This window comes from Mastacembelus armatus, unplaced genomic scaffold, assembly GCF_900324485.2.
Source record: "Mastacembelus armatus unplaced genomic scaffold, fMasArm1.2, whole genome shotgun sequence".
Lineage (NCBI taxonomy): Eukaryota > Metazoa > Chordata > Actinopteri > Synbranchiformes > Mastacembelidae > Mastacembelus > Mastacembelus armatus.
Window position 1 is genome coordinate 470,021 of NW_022872883.1, and position 17,643 is coordinate 487,663.

General features: G+C 48.9%; 4 protein-coding genes and 1 long non-coding RNA gene across 5 annotated transcripts; 2 read left to right on the forward strand and 3 right to left on the reverse strand.

Moving 5' to 3' along the window:
• The first annotated feature begins 487 nt into the window (after nucleotides 1-487).
• LOC113131303 (uncharacterized) lies at nucleotides 488-6,192 on the forward strand. The gene is made up of 3 exons (XR_003295791.2): nucleotides 488-572; nucleotides 5,478-5,612; nucleotides 5,735-6,192. It is a non-coding gene; the product is annotated as an uncharacterized LOC113131303 (long non-coding RNA).
• LOC113131302 (dehydrogenase/reductase SDR family member 13-like) lies at nucleotides 2,257-7,045 on the reverse strand. Its single transcript, XM_026308422.2, has 6 exons — nucleotides 6,894-7,045; nucleotides 6,192-6,310; nucleotides 5,475-5,598; nucleotides 4,793-4,965; nucleotides 3,040-3,193; nucleotides 2,257-2,690 (listed from the first exon to the last, which is right to left on the reverse strand). Exons 1-6 carry the CDS (start codon nucleotides 7,018-7,020, stop codon nucleotides 2,431-2,433), a joined length of 957 nt encoding a protein of 318 aa, XP_026164207.1. The 5' UTR covers nucleotides 7,021-7,045; the 3' UTR covers nucleotides 2,257-2,430.
• Nucleotides 7,046-8,917: 1,872 nt separating this feature from the next.
• hikeshi (heat shock protein nuclear import factor hikeshi) lies at nucleotides 8,918-9,943 on the reverse strand. The gene has a single exon (XM_026308425.2). It carries the CDS (start codon nucleotides 9,815-9,817, stop codon nucleotides 9,008-9,010), a length of 810 nt encoding a protein of 269 aa, XP_026164210.1. The 5' UTR covers nucleotides 9,818-9,943; the 3' UTR covers nucleotides 8,918-9,007.
• Nucleotides 9,944-10,504: 561 nt separating this feature from the next.
• Nucleotides 10,505-13,472, forward strand: LOC113131268 (HEAT repeat-containing protein 5A-like). The gene is made up of 5 exons (XM_033325106.1): nucleotides 10,505-11,030; nucleotides 12,126-12,300; nucleotides 12,392-12,603; nucleotides 12,857-12,965; nucleotides 13,233-13,472. The coding sequence occupies exons 2-5, from the start codon at nucleotides 12,175-12,177 to the stop codon at nucleotides 13,470-13,472; spliced, it is 687 nt and encodes a 228-aa protein (XP_033180997.1). The 5' UTR covers nucleotides 10,505-11,030; nucleotides 12,126-12,174.
• Nucleotides 13,473-13,541: 69 nt separating this feature from the next.
• Nucleotides 13,542-17,613, reverse strand: LOC113131297 (HEAT repeat-containing protein 5A-like). The gene is made up of 11 exons (XM_026308415.2): nucleotides 17,443-17,613; nucleotides 17,077-17,240; nucleotides 16,742-16,991; nucleotides 16,451-16,606; nucleotides 15,933-16,183; nucleotides 15,675-15,786; nucleotides 15,032-15,184; nucleotides 14,851-14,950; nucleotides 14,399-14,508; nucleotides 13,793-13,962; nucleotides 13,542-13,700 (listed from the first exon to the last, which is right to left on the reverse strand). The coding sequence occupies exons 2-11, from the start codon at nucleotides 17,191-17,193 to the stop codon at nucleotides 13,659-13,661; spliced, it is 1,461 nt and encodes a 486-aa protein (XP_026164200.1). The 5' UTR covers nucleotides 17,194-17,240; nucleotides 17,443-17,613; the 3' UTR covers nucleotides 13,542-13,658.
• Nucleotides 17,614-17,643: the final 30 nt, after the last annotated feature.

The window sequence follows — 17,643 nt, forward strand, 5'->3', positions numbered from 1 at the left end:
GAGTTGTTTGAGTGCTCAACCTACAAAACAAACAAATACTGAGTCATTCATGTAGAAACATCATAACAAAGAATCTGAAACAAAGTTCACTGTTCCTGTAATAAACTCTTCTCGTTGCTTCTGTTACTGTTTTTAAAGCAATGGCGCCATCGGGTGGATTTTAGCAGGAACTACAAGAAGAGCTGCAGAAAAATAGAACCACGGGAAGACATTTAAAGGTGGAAGCCAAAACTCATTTTCCCTTCAGTTTGTTTTAAGCTGTTATAGATTATTGATTGGACTCAGTCTTCTATTTACTCTAATGTATGTGAAGTTTTCTCATCATGATAACCAGCTGTGCAAAATCAACTAAGATGTTCGTCCACCACATTTTCTTCTTGGTTTTAAATGAACCTTTTACCTTCTCAGTTATCACCACAGGGGGCGATAGAGCTACACACTTCCCTGCTACTGCGCCTGAAACCTGCCTAAGAAGAAGAAGGCTTCGGCTTTTGATTGGCCGTCGGATTTAATTTTATCCGCCAACTCACCGGTGTCTGACACGGAGTAAATCTCCGGTTTAACGAAAACATGTGAGTAACGGGACTTTTTCTCTGTCAGCGGAAATCTAGACCCAATGTAGGTTAGCAGGTTTTACTCAGGGCGCTGTTGTTGCGGTGTCGTGCTAACATGCTAACATGCTTATTTGAAGGCAGCAGTAAACAACAGTGTTTTCAGTCCGGATTTGAATGAGTTGACAGTTTGAGCAGACCTCAGGTGTTCAGGAAGTTTGTTCCACAAGTGAGGCTAACAGACTAACGGGCTAACATGCTAACGGACTAACACGCTAACAGGCTAAGATGCTAACATGCTAACGGGCTAACATGCTAACAGACTAATAGACTAACGGGCGAACATCCTTAACAGGTTAAGATGCTAACGGGCTAACACACTAAGACTAACGAACTAACAGACTTATATACTCACACACTAACGGGCTAAAATGATAACAGGCTAACAGACTAAAATACTAACAGGCTAACACACTAACGGGCTAAGATGCTAACAGGCTAACACACTAACGGGCTAAGATGCTAACAGGCTAACAGACTAAAATGCTAACAGGCTAACATGCTAACATCAGTAGATCAGGGAAAGTTGGGAGAAATAAAAATGAAGCAGTTCAGCGTCTGATCTGTTTTTGCGGCAGCGTGTTGGTCAGAAAGCGGCAGACACCAGAGGTAAAGCCCTGACAGCTGAGTGACGTTTGTGGAGCTGTTTTTGTGTTTTTAATGAAAAGTCCAAAGGTTTGGTTCTGACTCTGAGGATCAGGGGAAAGTGAAGGACGTGCTAAAATATGCATCAGTCCAAACTTTATCAATAGAGCAGCTTTGACCAGGTTCTTCCAGGTCAGGGGACTGTACAGGGGGCAGAATGAAACACTGGCCCAGTCACGAGTCCAAAATATTGTGACGTGTTTAAACTGACATCTGGGAACATCAGCACTTTCTGCTGCTCTGGCTCCTCAAACAGCTCAGAGCAGAACAACTAAAAACTGCTGCAGACAAAGTTTAAACAGCTGTGACGGGTTCTCTCCTTCTGGACCTGGTCCCTTCTGTTTTCTGACTGAACCTTCACTTTACCTGGAGGTTTTGTTGTCGTCAGGTCACGGTTGGAAAGAACGGAGCGTCCTCTGGTGACCACCAGGCCGACGAGCATCCACGACACAGGTTACTGCGTGTTATGGGAGCTGAAGGCTCCAGATGTGGGTTTGAACAATGATTCACAGGTAGAAAAGTAAAAAATCCAGTTTCTATTTAATCACATGAAGGTTCAGCTTTGTTTCACCAACTCAGCCTCAAAAGTCAAAGGCTTTAAATCCAGGGACTGAAAGTATCAACTGACCTGATGGTTTAATAACTGATGAAGCATTTATTCAGTGAAAACAGTCCCATTGTCTGGTCTCACTTTCTCTGAGGCCTCAGAATTTCTCTGTTTTCTTTCAGATCATTCAACGATTTGTTGATCAATCAGTTTATTGACAAAATTATTTTGGTGATGGATCAATTCTTTTTTTTTTTTTAAAGCACAAAAGCCCAAACTTCACTTTCCCGTCTGAGAGAGAAGAAAACCAGCAGCTTTTTCTTTGACAACCTGGAACAATGACATTTTCAATATTACTGTTTGACAACAGACTGTCAGTTATTATTGATCTGATTGATTCATTTTCAGGAGAAATTGTAGGAATGTTGGGAAATAAACTGGAAAGTGAAGAGCTGGTGAAAATGAAAGTGTATTTTTCTGAGGTTGAGATTTCTGTCTTCAGTGGGAGGGAGAGTAAAAAGAGAAGAGCAGCAGGCTGATGGTTTGGGCTGATGTTCAGTGTTGAACTGTGCTGTTCCACTTTGCGATAGGACACTAAGCTCTAGTGTCCTTGCTGGTCAGTCCACCTTAAGAGAGTCCACAGAGTCTCTCACTGACCTCCCACAGTTTGCGGGCCACGGTGTCGTCCCGGGCGTGGGCAGCGACTTCCTGCGTGGCACAGCAGGAGAAGTAACGCCCGCTCAGAGGTTCGATTCCCTCCTGCAGGGCACAGTGCAGTGTGGTCTGTGCTCCCTCCTCTGGGTTCAAGAACAGCAGCCGGGCCACGGGCTCGATGAAAACCTTCTGCCACAGACCGATGTTGCGGGACAGCTCTGTGTGAACGACCCCTGCAGGGGAGAGACAAGGTTTAAAGATGAGCCACAGTCTGAGGACCAACAGTCAAAGATCCTGTGATGGTTCACTGAGTGGCCCACACACAGTCCCAGGGCCCTCAGATGTCTCGGGCCCCCACGGCCTCCAGTGATCCCCCCATGCTCTGCTATTGTTGTTTTTTTTAACCGAAATCATGGTTGACAACTTATGTTTCCTGGCAAAAGTATTTTTGGACTTTGACAACTGACGATAAAAGAAGGTGGCTTCTGAAAACAGCTGTGTGGAAGGACGAAACCTAAACACCGGGTGTAGATCATTGTAGCTGAGCTGAAGCAGGCCCGAGCAGACAGGTGAGGCTGTTACCTGGGTGGACGCTGTAGCAGGTGACGTTGGTTCCTTTCAGCCTCTTGGCGAGTTCGTGTGTGAAGAGCACGTTGCACAGTTTACTGTTGCAGTAGGCGTGGAAGAACTGCCAGCTGTACGTGCCGGTGCCCAGGTGTCTGTTCACCGCCAGAGCCTGAAAACACACACACACACACACACACACACAGGATCACCTGAGTGACAGGTGGCGTGACACCACTGGGCCAGGTGATGACACGGACCGTGAGGAATGATGTGTGCGGTCGTCAGAGACCTGGGTCGGTTTTCTCTGAGTGACGGGGAAACAGTTCAGTGACAAAGTGCTGCTGATGTTTGTGGGTCATTTATCATGTTGACAACGGCTCAGAGTCAATCGACAAACACAAACTACACAACGTGACCAAATAAATACATCACCACCTGAATAACCACCTGACCAGATATACTGGATCAGGTTGTAGCTGTGGGTTCTCTCTGATCCACGTGTGTTTGCTGCATTTAAATACAGAGGGAAAATTGGCTCCATCTGCTCGTTATTGAGACTGGATTCTTTTCATAGAACAAATATCGGGAGGAAACTTTCACAGACCTGGCTCAGACCTGTGGCTGCTGAATGTTTCCCACACAAACTGTTTTCTTCAGGTGACACATAAACGATAAACGAGGGTAGAGCACGCTGTACCTGTTGTACAATGGCCTCGGGCTCCTCAGCACCAGATGCTATGGAAGCTTTGGTGTCACAGAGGAACAGTACGCCCTTTGTGTGGAGCTATTTTGGCTGTGGAAAAGAAGATGCTGCTCAGCCTCAGGTGTTGTGTAAAACCAGTGTGTCAAGTCAGCCAAATCCCAGTTGACAGGGATCTCTGATAGAAACATTTAAGCATAACATGTGAACGCAGCTCAGGACGCATGGGAACATTCCTCAGCCCATAATTGAGTTTGTAGTGAAGGTTGTGGTTCCAGTTGGTGACCAGGTCCGGGTTCATGTTCGTGTGTTTATTTTTCTTAGAACTTTGATTTACCAAAGAAGTGCAGGCAGGAAGCTGTTTTATTTACTTCTCTGAACTTTGTGCGTTCGGTTAGATATACTTTTATATTTATTTATTCAAAGACTGTCTCATAAGGGGCACAGACAGCTTTAAAAAGTGCAGACCTTATTTTTACAGCCTGCGTGTTTACAGTGAATTAGTTAAATACTGAGAGGGTGAAGCCACAGGTCAGTTTTATCTCTGTGAGCTGCACTTTGTCTGACTTTGTATTGATGTGACATCCATATTCATACGTCACCTAAGTTCATCTGAACAAACAGAGCATTCGGAAACTTGCATCACACCCAAAAAGACTCGAGGTTGTAACTGCTGCCTAACTAAGGACTGAGCAAACGGTCTGAACTCTTATGTAAACTGGATGTGGGCTGGGCAGGGAGAGTTGGTTGGGTCACCAAAATGCCAAAAAGCAACCTTTAAAAAATGTTGTGGAACCCGTGTTTAAACCCACACTGTGCTGTGAGTGAGCCCTCTGGTATGACGGCCTTTGCTCCAGCATGATGTGTGTGCGCTGCAGCTGCTCAGCTGGTCAGGGACAAACGGCAGGTTCATACCTGCGTGTGTGTATGACGTAACTAGATGTGTGACAGAGCACGTCACACCAACACACTGATAAAGATCAGAGTCAAGAATTCAGTCAAAAGCCCAAGTGCACAGTAGGTTGTGTATCTGTTGTGCGTCTGTTGACTCAGGTGTGTGGGGCTCACCTCGAAGTCGAGGTGTCCCCACTGGTAAGCCATGGAGGACAGGGTGATCACTCGTCCTCCCCCCTCCTCCTTCAGACGCTCCAGCAGCAGGCAGGTCAGCAGGAAGTGGCCCAGGTGGTTCACCCCGAATTCGATGCCGAAACCGTCCTCTGTCCAGCCGTTGGCCACAAGACCTGCGGTACAGTCACACGTTTGGATCAGGTTCTGTTACCTGAACCTGAAGCCAGCAGCCTCAGGTCCCCCTTCTAAACATTAACAGCCTGTAAATATCAGACAAACACCAGGAAGTCAGGAGACAATAAAATGTTGGTTGGGAACGGGTGCACAGACTTTCAAGACCTTTGTTCTCACTGAGAACGTTTTGTTTGCCAACAATAATTTAATTGTGGCTGCAGTCGACCTCAGGTGTGTCTCTTTCCAGGTATTGTCCATGCCTCAGACCTGTGACAAACGCAAGGTCACACCTGTGGCAGGTAACAATGTGAGTGGAATCTGTCGGCACCCTGCCTGTTTTTCGGGGACTCTGAGTTTTCTCCTGATGTGGTCCAGACCTTTTTCTTCTCTATGTCTAGAAAAGAGATTTGACTTGTTTTCACGCTTGAGTCTGAAGTGACGTGCTGCCCTTTCCTCAGACTGAAAAACACCTTCTGTTGTGTTGATGTCTGTGTTTGTGTTTGTGTACCAGCGTTGTTGATGAGCAGATCCAGCCTGGACTCGGTTTTCAGGAACGTTTCAGCGAAGCAGCGGACAGACTTTAGACTGGCCAGGTCCAGGTGCATGTAGACCACATCAGTACTTCCTGTTTCCTGGGAAAATAAAGGTCAGTTGCAGATAAAACAGTGAAACTTGGAGCAGATTGAAATGAGCAAATTTGATTCCTCAGTCCATCATCAGCTGCTTCACCTCCTTTCACTCAACACAACTTCTGATTCTCTCTTTCAGCTGATGCTTCACTATTTTCACTGCTGAGATACAACCCACTACTACTTTGATATTATACTTTTAATAGCAAACACTTCAACATGGGAAATTGAGTTTTCCATGTGCCAGCAAGTCCAACACAGGTAAATGTAGATTTATCTAGAGCAGTAAAAAGTCCAAGGTTTGGCTCTGACATGTAGTGAAGTCCAAGGATGACGTAGCACAACATAGAAATACTCAGGTAAAGTACTAATACCTCAGAACTGGACTGAAGTGCAGTACCGGAGTAGGTGTATTTAACCAGCTGAGTGTGTTTTCCTGCTGTGTGGTTCCTGACAGTGAAGGGAAAATTGATCCTGATCCTCAGGAAACCTCACAGACTTTAAGAACCTGTGAATGTGGCTCAGTAACAGGACAGTCTCTTAACCTGCATCAACTGACATTCCTGACTCGGTCCCATCCAGGTGCTCTTCCTCACCTGTTGTATATCTGTGATGGCGGCCTGGGCCTTGTCCTGATTTCTGCAGGCCAGGATCACCCGGGCTCCCCTCCTGGCCAGGTGCAGAGCTGTGGCTTTCCCGATGCCAGTGTTTCCTCCTGCATGAAACATCAACATCAAGAATTATTGGTGCTTGTGGGTCGGACCGAGGTCACTGAACCGCCTCAACCTGTTTAAATATTCAGCCACTCAACATCTACACGGTGCAGACTAATGACAGAGTACAAACACTCAGTTCTACTGTTATTACTTTTAAAGCACCAGCATAACGGAGACCTTGAACCGTTGCTCAGGACCGTGGGTTAAATCGTTTTCGTGAAATCTCACTTGTTTCCTAAAAACACTATGTTAGATGTGAGCAGGGAGAAGACACGTTGTTCCAGTGGTCGAATAAGTAAAACTGTTACCAACAAAATGTGCCACGAGTGAAAGTACTTGGTCTCTGTCACTGATAGATTATAGTATATTATATGTTAGAATCAGGGTCGTTGTCCCTGCATGTAAACTGACTCAGTGTGAAAGATACTGACACAGTAGAGACAGTTCTGCCTCAATGTTCTGTTTAAGTCATTACGGACATTTAGGATCAAAAAGATGTGACGATGACGGACAGACAGACTCACCTGTGACGATGACGGACAGACAGACTCACCTGTGACGATGACGGACAGACAGACTCACCTGTGATGATGACGGTCTTCCCGGCCACGGCTGCATTTCCTTTACACCTGGACCTTTTGAAGAGAGTCTTGGTGAGGAGCACGTATCCTCCGAGGAGCACGGCAGCGAGCAGCAGCAGTTGAAACATGGTGCACGTCTGATCCACCTGGGAATTGCTGCCTGACTCACCTGCTCAGCTCATTTATACACCTGCAGGGACTCACCCTGGTGAACAGGTTCTACCTGCCTGAGGTGCACAGGTGAGACACAGCTCAGTCTGGTCAGACCGGTTCCAACTCTCCCCATGGAGCACTTGAGATGATTCCACCTATGGATTCTCCTGAGGCTAGACTTCCTGTCAGAACCTTCAAAATAAAACATTAAATACATCTGCTTGTTTTTTTTATTGCTTCGTCTTTTCCTCAAATATTTGACGTTTGCTGCATCATTTTAGAAAGTTCCACAAAGTTCCTACAGTGAAGTTACACATTTGCTGAATCAGTGTTTGAAAATAAAAGAAAAAAATGTTATTCATTTAATATATTTATTGATATCACAAATAATATGTCCTAATATTCTGTTTTTTACCTGTGGATCTATTGTGAAAGGTTTTATTAGGAAACTAAAATTATTTCGGGACAACAGAATCCAGACAGTCAGGGACGGACTGAAGACCACTGAACAGTCTGGCTCCTGGGGGTGTCAGGTATATTCTGTATATCCAAGGACCCGTCACTGGATGTCACGTGGTTCAGTGTGTACATGTAAGTGCAGTGTATAAAAATTATATATACATGATTTCTGTGTAAACACACATTGCATCTATAATAATAATACAGTGTGTGTGTGTAAATGGATTTTTCCAGAGGATGTTTAGTAGAACCTTTAAAACCCAGAGATACTGAGACTTTTGTGGTGCCAGGGGAGACGTTTATTCAGACTCTCCCTTCTCGTGGTTTGAGTCAAGGCTGAATAACTTTTTTTTCCTTCTAGCAAACCAGCAGTTTTCTGCTGTTTGGAGTGAACCCTGCTGCAACACGGAGGCTGCACACGAATCATTTCCCCTTTGAGTCTGTGTTTGTGGCCTCCTGCTGCCTGATTTGATTTTTTTAGTAACTGGGTTCATTTCAAGTATCGTCTTTACACACTGAAGAAGTCTTTCATTATTCCTTTTTAATCAATCAGACACAAAAGCGTGAAAAGCAGATCCATGTTGATGTGACACAGTTTGAAACTCGATGTGTGAACTCACTTCAGATTTTACAAATTATAGAAAAACTAAAAAATATAACAGTTTGTCCTTTTTCTTCAGGTTGGCAGGAATAATGTTGACAAATATTGATCTGTGTGGAGCCACGAATGTCTGCACGACCTCCAGAGACGACATCTGCAGATACACGACGACCTGCGGTTAAAAAAGAACTCAGAAACATCTGCCAGTGGGCGCACATCTGGATTCAGACTGAGGCGGCTCTCCATCCCGCAGGCTCAGGGGGTGGGGCTCAGCTGGTCACATGAGAATAAAAGTTTGTTTGATAAATAAGAAACCTAAACCCCGCCCACTTTCTCACCTGCCCACAGCCGACCAATCACAGAGGGAGGAGGCTGTTGGTGACGTCAGAGCACACAGAATCTTCCTCTTTTCATTGATTCAGCAGCTGCAGCTAAAGATCACGTGACACGGATCTAAGACCAAGAAATCAAACATGTTGCTGTTTCCTGGAGACGCCTCTTGTCAAAATAAACGTTTTATATTCGTGTAAAATTGAATACAAACACCTGTTGGGTTGCCAGGTTGTGGAACATCCTCCTTTAGCAGCCTCTCAGGCAGGACAATTTGGGCCCAGATGTGCTGCAGCTGTTTTGCAGAAGGGGCTAAGGTGTGTGTGGAGAGGTCTCCCTCAACTGCTCAAAAAAGTTTCTACAACCTGGCAACCCAAAGAACAAACTGATCAGGTTTCTGAGTCACAGCTGCCACAGGACAGAAAAGTGTTTTGTATTTCAAACAGCTGAGGTGCAGATTCAGGCTCAGAGATGAGACAGGATCCGGGTGCAGACCAGCAGAGACCTTTATTAGAACCCGGAGGCACCGTGGAGACTCTGTTTGCTCATAGTCTTTATCGTCCTCCTGCTCATCAGCTCTTCCAGAAGTTCGGGTTCTGGGCCATCCGTCTCTGGAAGTTTTCATACCACTTGAGGATGCAGCTGGACGGGATGAAGGTCTCCGTGGGGTTCGGCACCATCTGGGCCTGCGACACCGCGAAGGACGAGGCGAAGTTGTACAGACTGTCGAGCATCTTCCGGGTGAAGTGCAGGAACGAGTCCACGGTCGACACGGCGGCGCCGGACACCGGGATCTGCTGGGCCAGCTGCTCCAGAGCCTCCACCGACACGCCGACCTGAGCCACGGACGGGGACGCGGCCGAGGCGGTCACCGCGCCGAAGGGGTGCGCGCCGCCCTCCCCGGCCTTCAGCCCGGAGATCTTGAAGATGGCGCTGGGCTTGTCGTTGGTGATGAAGCCGAGCAGCTGCCACACCGGGCCGCCGCTCGCCGGGTCCGGGAAGGAGAAGTACACGGCGCCGCCCATGCCGGCGGGGAACGGCACCGTGCCCAGCATGAACACCACCACATGGTTCACGTTCTCGTAGTCCGGCAGGTTGAACACGAACTTGTCCGAGGCGACTTGCACCGCGTCCGTCTGCACCAACCTGCCGGCGACCAGACAGCCGAACATCCCGCAGTTCGCCGGTACCGAACCTGCTGGCCAACAACTTGTCAGTCGGTACCAGGCGGAAGAACGACACCCGCTCCCGCTGATAACGGACACGGAGAAACCTGGAACGGGCTGCTGGAAACTTCTAGTCCTGTCTGCCACGTTAGTCCGCCCCCCGATCTGCTGTTCGCGATCGACCCCCCGGCCTGTTTGGGCCGTTTTAACATTCATTGGTCCGGACTGGCGAACCTTTTTATCTTTTCTCTCTACTCTTCACATTTCGAACCTTTTCCGCGGGGCTAACGGGCTCGGACCGATTCATGGACCCGGTTCACGGTCCGTGGCTCCTGGTTCGTGTTCGATGATTCGTCAATCGACTCGGTAAAACACGCCAAGTTAGCGGAAATAAGCGTTTGTGAGACCGGAAGTGAGATTGATTTCGCATTAAAAGCTAAAAACCGATGAAACAAAAACTAAAAAAGAATTAGTTCATAACAGACGTGATTGTTAAAATTTATGTCTAAAGTAAATAAATAAGTTTAATATTTTGCACAATATTATGTGGAGTCAATAAGATGAACTATTAATCCAAAGGTCAATAATCGGTGAACCAGAACCTGAGCACAGTCGAACTTTGGATGGATGTTGTTGGTCTTTTCTGAAAGTAAATGTCAATGTTGACCCCGAACCCCAACCCCATGAACGTCACCAGAAACCTGCCAAGGTTCCCAACCTTAGACTGCTGAGGCTGTTGTCGTGTCTGCAGCCAAGTCCTGTTTATGGAGGCCTCTGGCCCCTGTAGTGAGACTCAGTTTGGCCTAGTGACAGCAGGAGGCTCCTGTTTGTTAATGCAGGCATTAAATAAATAATAATATAAATAAAAATAGATGTTTAAAAGCTCATCCTGAGTGTTTTCAAACATGAGAAATCAATGGTGTTTAAATGAGTCGACACCATCTTTATTTTCCTTATTTACTCTCTTATTGTGTGGATGGATGTTATTTCTGTCACATCATTCACTGTGTAAAGTTAAACAATAAAGTGAACAGGATAAATAGATTTTTAATTAGAGTTTTTAATGTGTAATAAATATACAAACCTTTTTAACTTTATTTCATTTGAGTGGAGACTAAAGCTACAACATTAATCCAAGTGTAGTGATAAAGAAATGACAAATAAATTATAGGCTGAGATCTAAAGTGGTGATGTCCGATGATCATTGTGGGTGAAATGCCTCATCCTAGTTTGGGTTTTGTGTGTGCATTTTATTTTGAAAAACGGGGAGCGGATGTGTTGCTGTTTCCGCTGACTTGACGGATCAGTCCGGTCTCAGCTGTTTGACCGGACACTTTCACAACAAATAATCAAAATAAACCGGATTAAACTTTTTATTCGGGAGTTTTCACACTGACCTGGATCATCCACCTTTAACCGGCTCCAACAGGTAACTAGTTTCCGTTTTGTCCCGGTTCGGGTCTGAACTTTTGCCCGGCAGCTAACCGGGTTAGCCCCCGATGCTAGCAGCCGCCGCGTCTTTAACGCAAACGAAGAAATGCGGTTTTGTTGCGGTGTCGGACTGGTTCTCTCGCGGGCTGGTCCCGATTCGTGATGCGTTTGTGTGTGTGGAAAACTGGAGCCTGTTCATCCTGTCGAGCTGCGTTAAAAGTCAATGTGTCCGGGGAAAGTTCAGCTTAAGCGGGTCTGACCCGGGTCGGGCTCTGCGGGTCCGCATGAAGCTGCAACAGCTCAGGATGGATCCTGAGGGTCCTGGAAGGTAAAAAGGTTGAAAACAACCGAACCCGCCCCTGAGAACCCGGTGGTTTAAGCTGTCTGGTCCCGGGCCTGTTGTGTTTGTAGGTGTCAGGTGAGTGATTTGAATATTTAAACCTAAAGACTTAATTTACACTTTTCTCTGTTTGAAATCATTGGGCTGACCCACTTTGGGGACCGGGCCTGGATCTTCTCTGGTTCATAGAACAGATGATTGACTGAGGAACAAATCTGGATCCAGTGGTCCTTGGTGCAGACTGCTGTTCTGTGGGGCCCAGTTATTTTTAGTCCTCTAACAGACCATGTGCTGAATCATTCATGAGCTGCTTTGTCTGGGAATCTCAGAGATTCATCCTGCGTCTTCCCCGTCCTGTTCCGGTCCGATCCGCTCTGTTAGCTCTCAGTGGGACACAAAGACAGTGTGGTTCTGTCCAGAAACACAGTGTTTGCTGTTTGCCCACAGAGAAACATTTGAATGCAGCACAGCTCTTCAACACAAAAACCTGGTGCTGAATCTGAGTCCGAGTCCTTTCAAAGCTGTTCCTGTCTCACATTTCAACTATCAGAACATCTAAATTAAGAAGGAATCAAACTTTTTCTAACTCTGTTAATGGCACAGCTGTTGGTTCTGACAGATGGACTGACCCAGGTTCAGCTGACGGAGTAATGAGCCATCAGACTGAACCGGGGACTCTGTGCTGAGCTGACAGCCCCGGGCCTCATTGTTTATGCTTGTCACACGTTGGTCCCCCTTTGTGTTCTGGTCCAGGAGGATGACGGAGCAGGCCGGCAGGTTCCGTCCTCACTGAGGAGCAGCGATGGAGGGCGATCATAGCCTCCTGCTGGACGAGGCGGCGTGCGACCAGCTGACCGAGCCTCAGAGGGCAGAGTTCGTCTTCGATTGGCTGAACCACCTGAAGAAGCTCCTCCCGGCCGCCGACAGGGTGAGGACACTTTGACACACGTACGTTTAACAGCAGATCCGACCAGCAGGTTCTGATGGTTGTAACTGTCTCAATGCTTCTCGTCTCTCAGGCCGATCTCAAACAGAACCAGCGACGTCTGGTTGACCAGCTGTCGACCATTCTGATTGGCTCTCCCGGTCCGCCGACCCGCTGCCTGCTGGCCCAGTGTTTGGCCCTGCTCTACCGCCTGGGAGACCCTGTACCTTCAAGCCTATTGGTGGAGAGGTGCAATGACATCATCCGCAGCAAAGACGACTCGCCGTCAGGTCTCCCAACAAGGCTGTAAGTCAGGCTGCCTTCACGGCACACAGGAAAGATGGGAAAACAGAACTCTACAGGCAGCTGCTGATTCAGTGTGTGTGTTATTGAGTCCAGATCCCATCCAGAGACTGACAGCACCAATGGATGTGGTGTCCTCAGTGTAATGTGTGTTAGTGGGAAATAAACCAAGTCACCAAATTAATGAAAACACTTCAGTTCACAGCAGTTTACTGATGTTGCTCTCTGTGTGTGTGTGTGTGTGTGTGTGTTTCAGGGCGGCCATTGCGTGTCTGGGCGCTCTGTACGAGCAGCTCGGTCGGATGCTGGTCGGCTCTTTCAAAGAGACGCTGGCCAACCTGCTGAAGGCCATGAAGAGCGCCGAGGTTTGTTGCTGGATGATTTCTCAATAAGCATCAAGTCAGTTTGAGGAGAAGGATGAAGCTCGTCTGGATCTGGTTTTCTGGGTCCTTCTGTGTGAATGCAGATATTTCATATATTTATATTATATCTATATTTATATTAGCTTCTCCTTTACGTTCCTGCTGTGAAGTATTTGCAGGAACCAGAGCAGACACGACTGTTGGTTCTTTGATCTGAGTGTGTGTGTGTGTGTGTGTGTGTGTGTGTGTGTGTGTGTGTGTGTGTGTCAGTCTCAGGGCCGATATGAGATCATGCTGAGTGTGGAGAAGATCCTGAAAGGTTTGGGTCTTAGTGCCGTGCCGTGTCACCGTGACGTGTACAAGGCAGCCAGAGCGTGTCTGACGGACCGGTCCATGGCCGTACGCTGCGCCGCCACCAAGGTAACAGCAGCAGCACTGACGCCGTCAGAAAAAACTCCCTGCTGTCTCGATCTTTCTCTTCGTGTTGATGCTCTTGGGATTAAGCGTTGAGAAACCCCCCCCCCCCCCCTCCCCCCCCCCCCCCCCAAAACTGTTCTAGTTAACCCGTGCTACCTCTGAGGGGAGATGATGTGAGGAAAGACGGCTCCAAAGAGACGGACGGCGGCGGCAGTCAGAGCGGCAGGAGGAGGAAGAGGAGCAGGAACTTTGTCAGTCCGGTCACACAGACTGAAGGGGTCATTGTCCAGAGAGCCCCCCCCCCACGCTGCTGCTGTGGAGCTGACACACACACACACACACACCTTAACTCATTGACAGAACTAAAGATGGTTGAAGTGTCACTTCCTGTCACAACCACATCATCACCTCACCTGTCCCTCAATGTATCTGTGGTCGGTATCGTAGAGGGCGGGGCCGACCAGCGGCAGGTCGTCATGGTGACAGAGAGGGGGCAGCAGGGTGAGCTCTGAACATGGCTGGTTCAGGTTGTCCTGACTAGACAGATCCGAGACCAGCTGGTTCATCACCAGACCGAAGCTCTCTGGGGGGGGACAGAAGAAAACTTTATTTAAAGTATCCAACTGGAACAAACGAACCCTGGCGCCCTGGAACCGTTGGAACCGCCCTGTTCTGTGATGACGTTTTAGACTTCGTCTCAAACTGAAGTGTTGAACCTCGAGAACTGCTGCACATCACAGCTGAATTCTGGGTAATCTCCCAAAACAACCAGGTAAAAAACACCTCAATCGGCCTGATTATCGATCAGGACATCACTAATCCCTGTATCTGCTGCTCCTGTGACTCTGCTGGGTGAAAGTCTTTAGTGTTTTCCAAGGGAACATGCAAACACAGGGAGCAGGTGAGGCAGAGCAGGTCCAGGTGTGTAAATTATGTCAAAGAGATAAATGATCATCACACCAGGCAGCTGAAACAGGTGACTGACAACAGCTGTGTGTTGTTTACAGTTTGGTTGTTACCCTGGTAGGTGTGCGGCGGCAGCACAGCGAGCAGCTCGTAGACTCTCAGCCTGTAGACGATGGACCAGCTCCGGATTGAGCCGCCGTAGGACCTGAGCAGAGCCGGCAGCCTGGACACACAGAAACCAGCAGCTGCTTTTAACAGTGAAGAAAAGCTGTAGAACTGAAACTGATGGAACGAAGGAAGAAACGAGAAAAGTCCCTGATCTGAGTCAGAGTCAGTGACCAGGGAAATAAGCAGCTGCAGCCCAGAAATGAAGAAAACCACTTCAATGATTCCAACGTCAAAGACACTTAGTTATTTGTGGGTTTGTGTTTATGTCAAATCATAAAATTTGAAAAAGCTGCTGAAATGTAAAGAAACTGTAAAATCAACTGTGGAAGCAGAAACAAGTGACTGTTAATATGATCTGTGCAAACCCACAACAAGCCCTAACCAATCAGGGACTGACTTGGCGAGCAGGGCCACAGAGCAGGCCAATGGCGTGAGCAGGCGGCTGATGACGTCATCGGTGGCGAGCTCGCTGCAGCACAGCAGCAGGTTCTTCATGGCTGTTCAGACACAAACACACACATCAGACCAAGTTCTCCGCCAGGGAAGACGACGGGCAGGCGTTAGACAGGTGTACCGACCGCTGAGCGCCCCAGCACGCCCCTCCAGCGTAACCTGCCACGTAAAGTAGTCCCCTCGCTGCAGCTCCATCTCCTGCTCCCTGAGTGAGGCAGGAAACACACAACGCCAGAGGAGGAGGAGGCGGGACAGGTGGTGCTCCACTACAGCAGGGCCTGGACACATAAAGGGAACACGATAAATACACAATAAAGTCAAAGAGGTTTATTTCCTGTACTTTGACCGAGACCTCAGGTTTCAGAACTGATGTTGACTCTGGACGAACGGCCTTTACAATCACCCCCCAATTCAAGGCCCCGGGGATCCAAACTCATCTCAGCTTTTCATGACACAGAGAAAAACCAGAACTCAAAAGGAGAAACGAGGCAAATATTCTGGCAGCAAGATGCCGTCAGATGACGTGTCACACTGATAGACCGCACGTAGACAACAGCAGCTTCAAACTGTCAAACTGGGACTTCCTGTTTATCTGGAGGAGGGACAGCGCCAGGAAATAGAAAATGTGTTTGTCAGTTGCACATTTTTTGGACCCAAACCTGCTGCTGACTCGACTTCCTGTCCCTACAGCTCATGTGCCGACCTGCATTTGCACAGTTGACACCACTAAGGCGAGGAACCATGACGGACACGTGCACACAGTCGTACCCAGGGTGACGAGCGAGGAGACGAGCAGCCAGCCGGCCTGGGTCCTCTGCAGAGAGATCCGACTGTTCTGAGAGGCTGAACGGAGGAGGTCTTCAGCCAGGCCCAGGACCACCTACACATACACAGACACACTGACAGTAACTGGTTCGTCGTGGTTAGGGAGGTCAGGCTCTGTAACATTACATGCTGTTAGTTCACGCTGACATCACCTGCTGTGACCTACACTGTGTCATGTGACCTGCTGTTTTCTTTGCCCACCTTGCCTTTGGTGTGTGGTATTCCCAGGGGGCAGTGCTGCACCGCGGCCACCAGGGCGGCGACGGCGGCCCCGTACCCGGCAACGGCTTCAGGTGAAGACTTCAGCGCCACCAGCCGCTCGGCGCAGCGGTCAAGCAGCAAGGAGCACTGGGATGGCATCGCCATGACAACGCAGCGCAGGCACCAGGCGGCGGCCAGTCGGGCGGAGGCCGCTGGGTGGAGGAGGATGGAGATCACCGTGTCCAGGAGGACTGTGGGTAAGAACAGCCACAGGACAGCACGTCAACGCCTAGACTGACACTGGAAATGAAAAACATCCACGGGAAGATTTTCAGCAGCTAAAGATCAAACTTTTAATCAGCTCAGTCTCCATGACAACGCCCCCCGCATCATCTCATCAAGGTTCATCCAAATCACATCAGCACTTTGTGATCACACGACTAAACTCTGCCCCTTCCCACTGACCAACAGGAGCAGGACAGTCTGTGTGTGTGTGTGTGTGTGTGTGTGTGTGTGACCTGTGCTGCTGTCCATCAGAAGGGGGGCGGCAGTGGATCCCAGTCCCTGTATGAGTCTTCCCAGTTCCAGCAGGCAGCAGACCACGACATGCTGACTGGCTGAAACATCTGCAGACGAACCTCTGGTCTCCACGTTCCCATCAGTCACAGCTGCATCTAACACACACACACACACACACACACACACACACAGTTCCATCTATGTGTACAGTACTTCCACTATAACATTGTACAGTCCTGGTAAGTCTATAAAAGCTGTAGGACATAAACACAGCAGGGATGCGGACTCACCGATGCCTCGTTTCTGCGCTGCCACAGTGAGGCACAGGTGTTTGGCCGCGTTGGTCTGGGCCTTTTCTCCCAGCAGAGACCCCAGGGTGCTCCTCAGGATGAAGGACACACAGCGGCGGGTCAGCGCGGCGTCGGCCGGAGTCTGAGTGGCCCTGCCGTGGGACGCCAGCTCCATCAGCAGCGACAGGAAGGCCAGGAAGTTCGCCTCCAGCCAGGAGCCGCCCAGGGTGGAGACAAAGACCACGCAGGCCTGAGGAGGAGGAGCAGGAGGGAGGGAGGGGCGGTGAGAATGGAGTGGTGGCTTTAGTCTGGCCCTCAGGTGAATGATCACCCACCTGTGTGACGCCGATGCGAACGTCTTTGCTGACGGAGCTCGTTCCTTTCAACATGTCTCCGCTGGCTCGCAGGAAACCCACCCCGCCCCGCAGGAACCCCCCAGATAACAAATCCATCACCTCATCCAGGGAGCTCGGACCCCGCCCACCCTGCCTCTGGGCTGCTGGGAAAAAACCAAAGACATCCATCATGTTTCTAAACACACGCTGCTTAACCAGGACATTAATTAATGTAGCTCCCTGTTACTTCCTGCCACAGCTAAATGTCTAGTCCCAGACTGGGCCCAGACCTGTAGCAGAGACCTAAAGACCTGGGTTCAGAGCAGGAGTTCTGCAGCAGAGTCTGTCTGTCCCTCAGGAACGTACCCGGGGGCTGCCGGGGCTCCAAAGCAGCAGCCAACAGAGTTCCCAGCAGTTTGGCTACAGACGCTCTGACGTTGTGGTCGGATCCTTCGAAGGCCCTGAAGCACAGAGTGGCCACGTTCTCCAACTCGCTGGTCCACAGGAACACGGCCTCCCTCTGCAGCTCCAGCAAACACTGACAGACACACACAGCGGCCGTTCGGA

Coding starts and splice junctions, on each gene's coding strand:
- LOC113131302 (XM_026308422.2), bottom strand. CDS start 7,020: ATGTTTCAACTGCTGCTGCTCGCTGCCGTGCTCCTCGGAGGATACGTG. Junction 5,599..6,191: donor CCATCACAGATATACAACAG/GTGAGGAAGAGC, acceptor TTATTTTCCCAG/GAAACAGGAAGTACTGATGT. Junction 4,966..5,474: donor TCTGCTCATCAACAACGCTG/GTACACAAACAC, acceptor ACTGTACCGCAG/GTCTTGTGGCCAACGGCTGG.
- hikeshi (XM_026308425.2), bottom strand. CDS start 9,817: ATGAATGTTAAAACGGCCCAAACAGGCCGGGGGGTCGATCGCGAACAG.
- LOC113131268 (XM_033325106.1), top strand. CDS start 12,175: ATGGAGGGCGATCATAGCCTCCTGCTGGACGAGGCGGCGTGCGACCAG. Junction 12,301..12,391: donor TCCTCCCGGCCGCCGACAGG/GTGAGGACACTT, acceptor CTCGTCTCTCAG/GCCGATCTCAAACAGAACCA. Junction 12,604..12,856: donor TCAGGTCTCCCAACAAGGCT/GTAAGTCAGGCT, acceptor TGTGTGTTTCAG/GGCGGCCATTGCGTGTCTGG.
- LOC113131297 (XM_026308415.2), bottom strand. CDS start 17,193: ATGGATTTGTTATCTGGGGGGTTCCTGCGGGGCGGGGTGGGTTTCCTG. Junction 15,787..15,932: donor TACCACACACCAAAGGCAAG/GTGGGCAAAGAA, acceptor GTGTATGTGTAG/GTGGTCCTGGGCCTGGCTGA. Junction 13,963..14,398: donor GCCGCCGCACACCTACCAGG/GTAACAACCAAA, acceptor GTCCCCCCCCAG/AGAGCTTCGGTCTGGTGATG.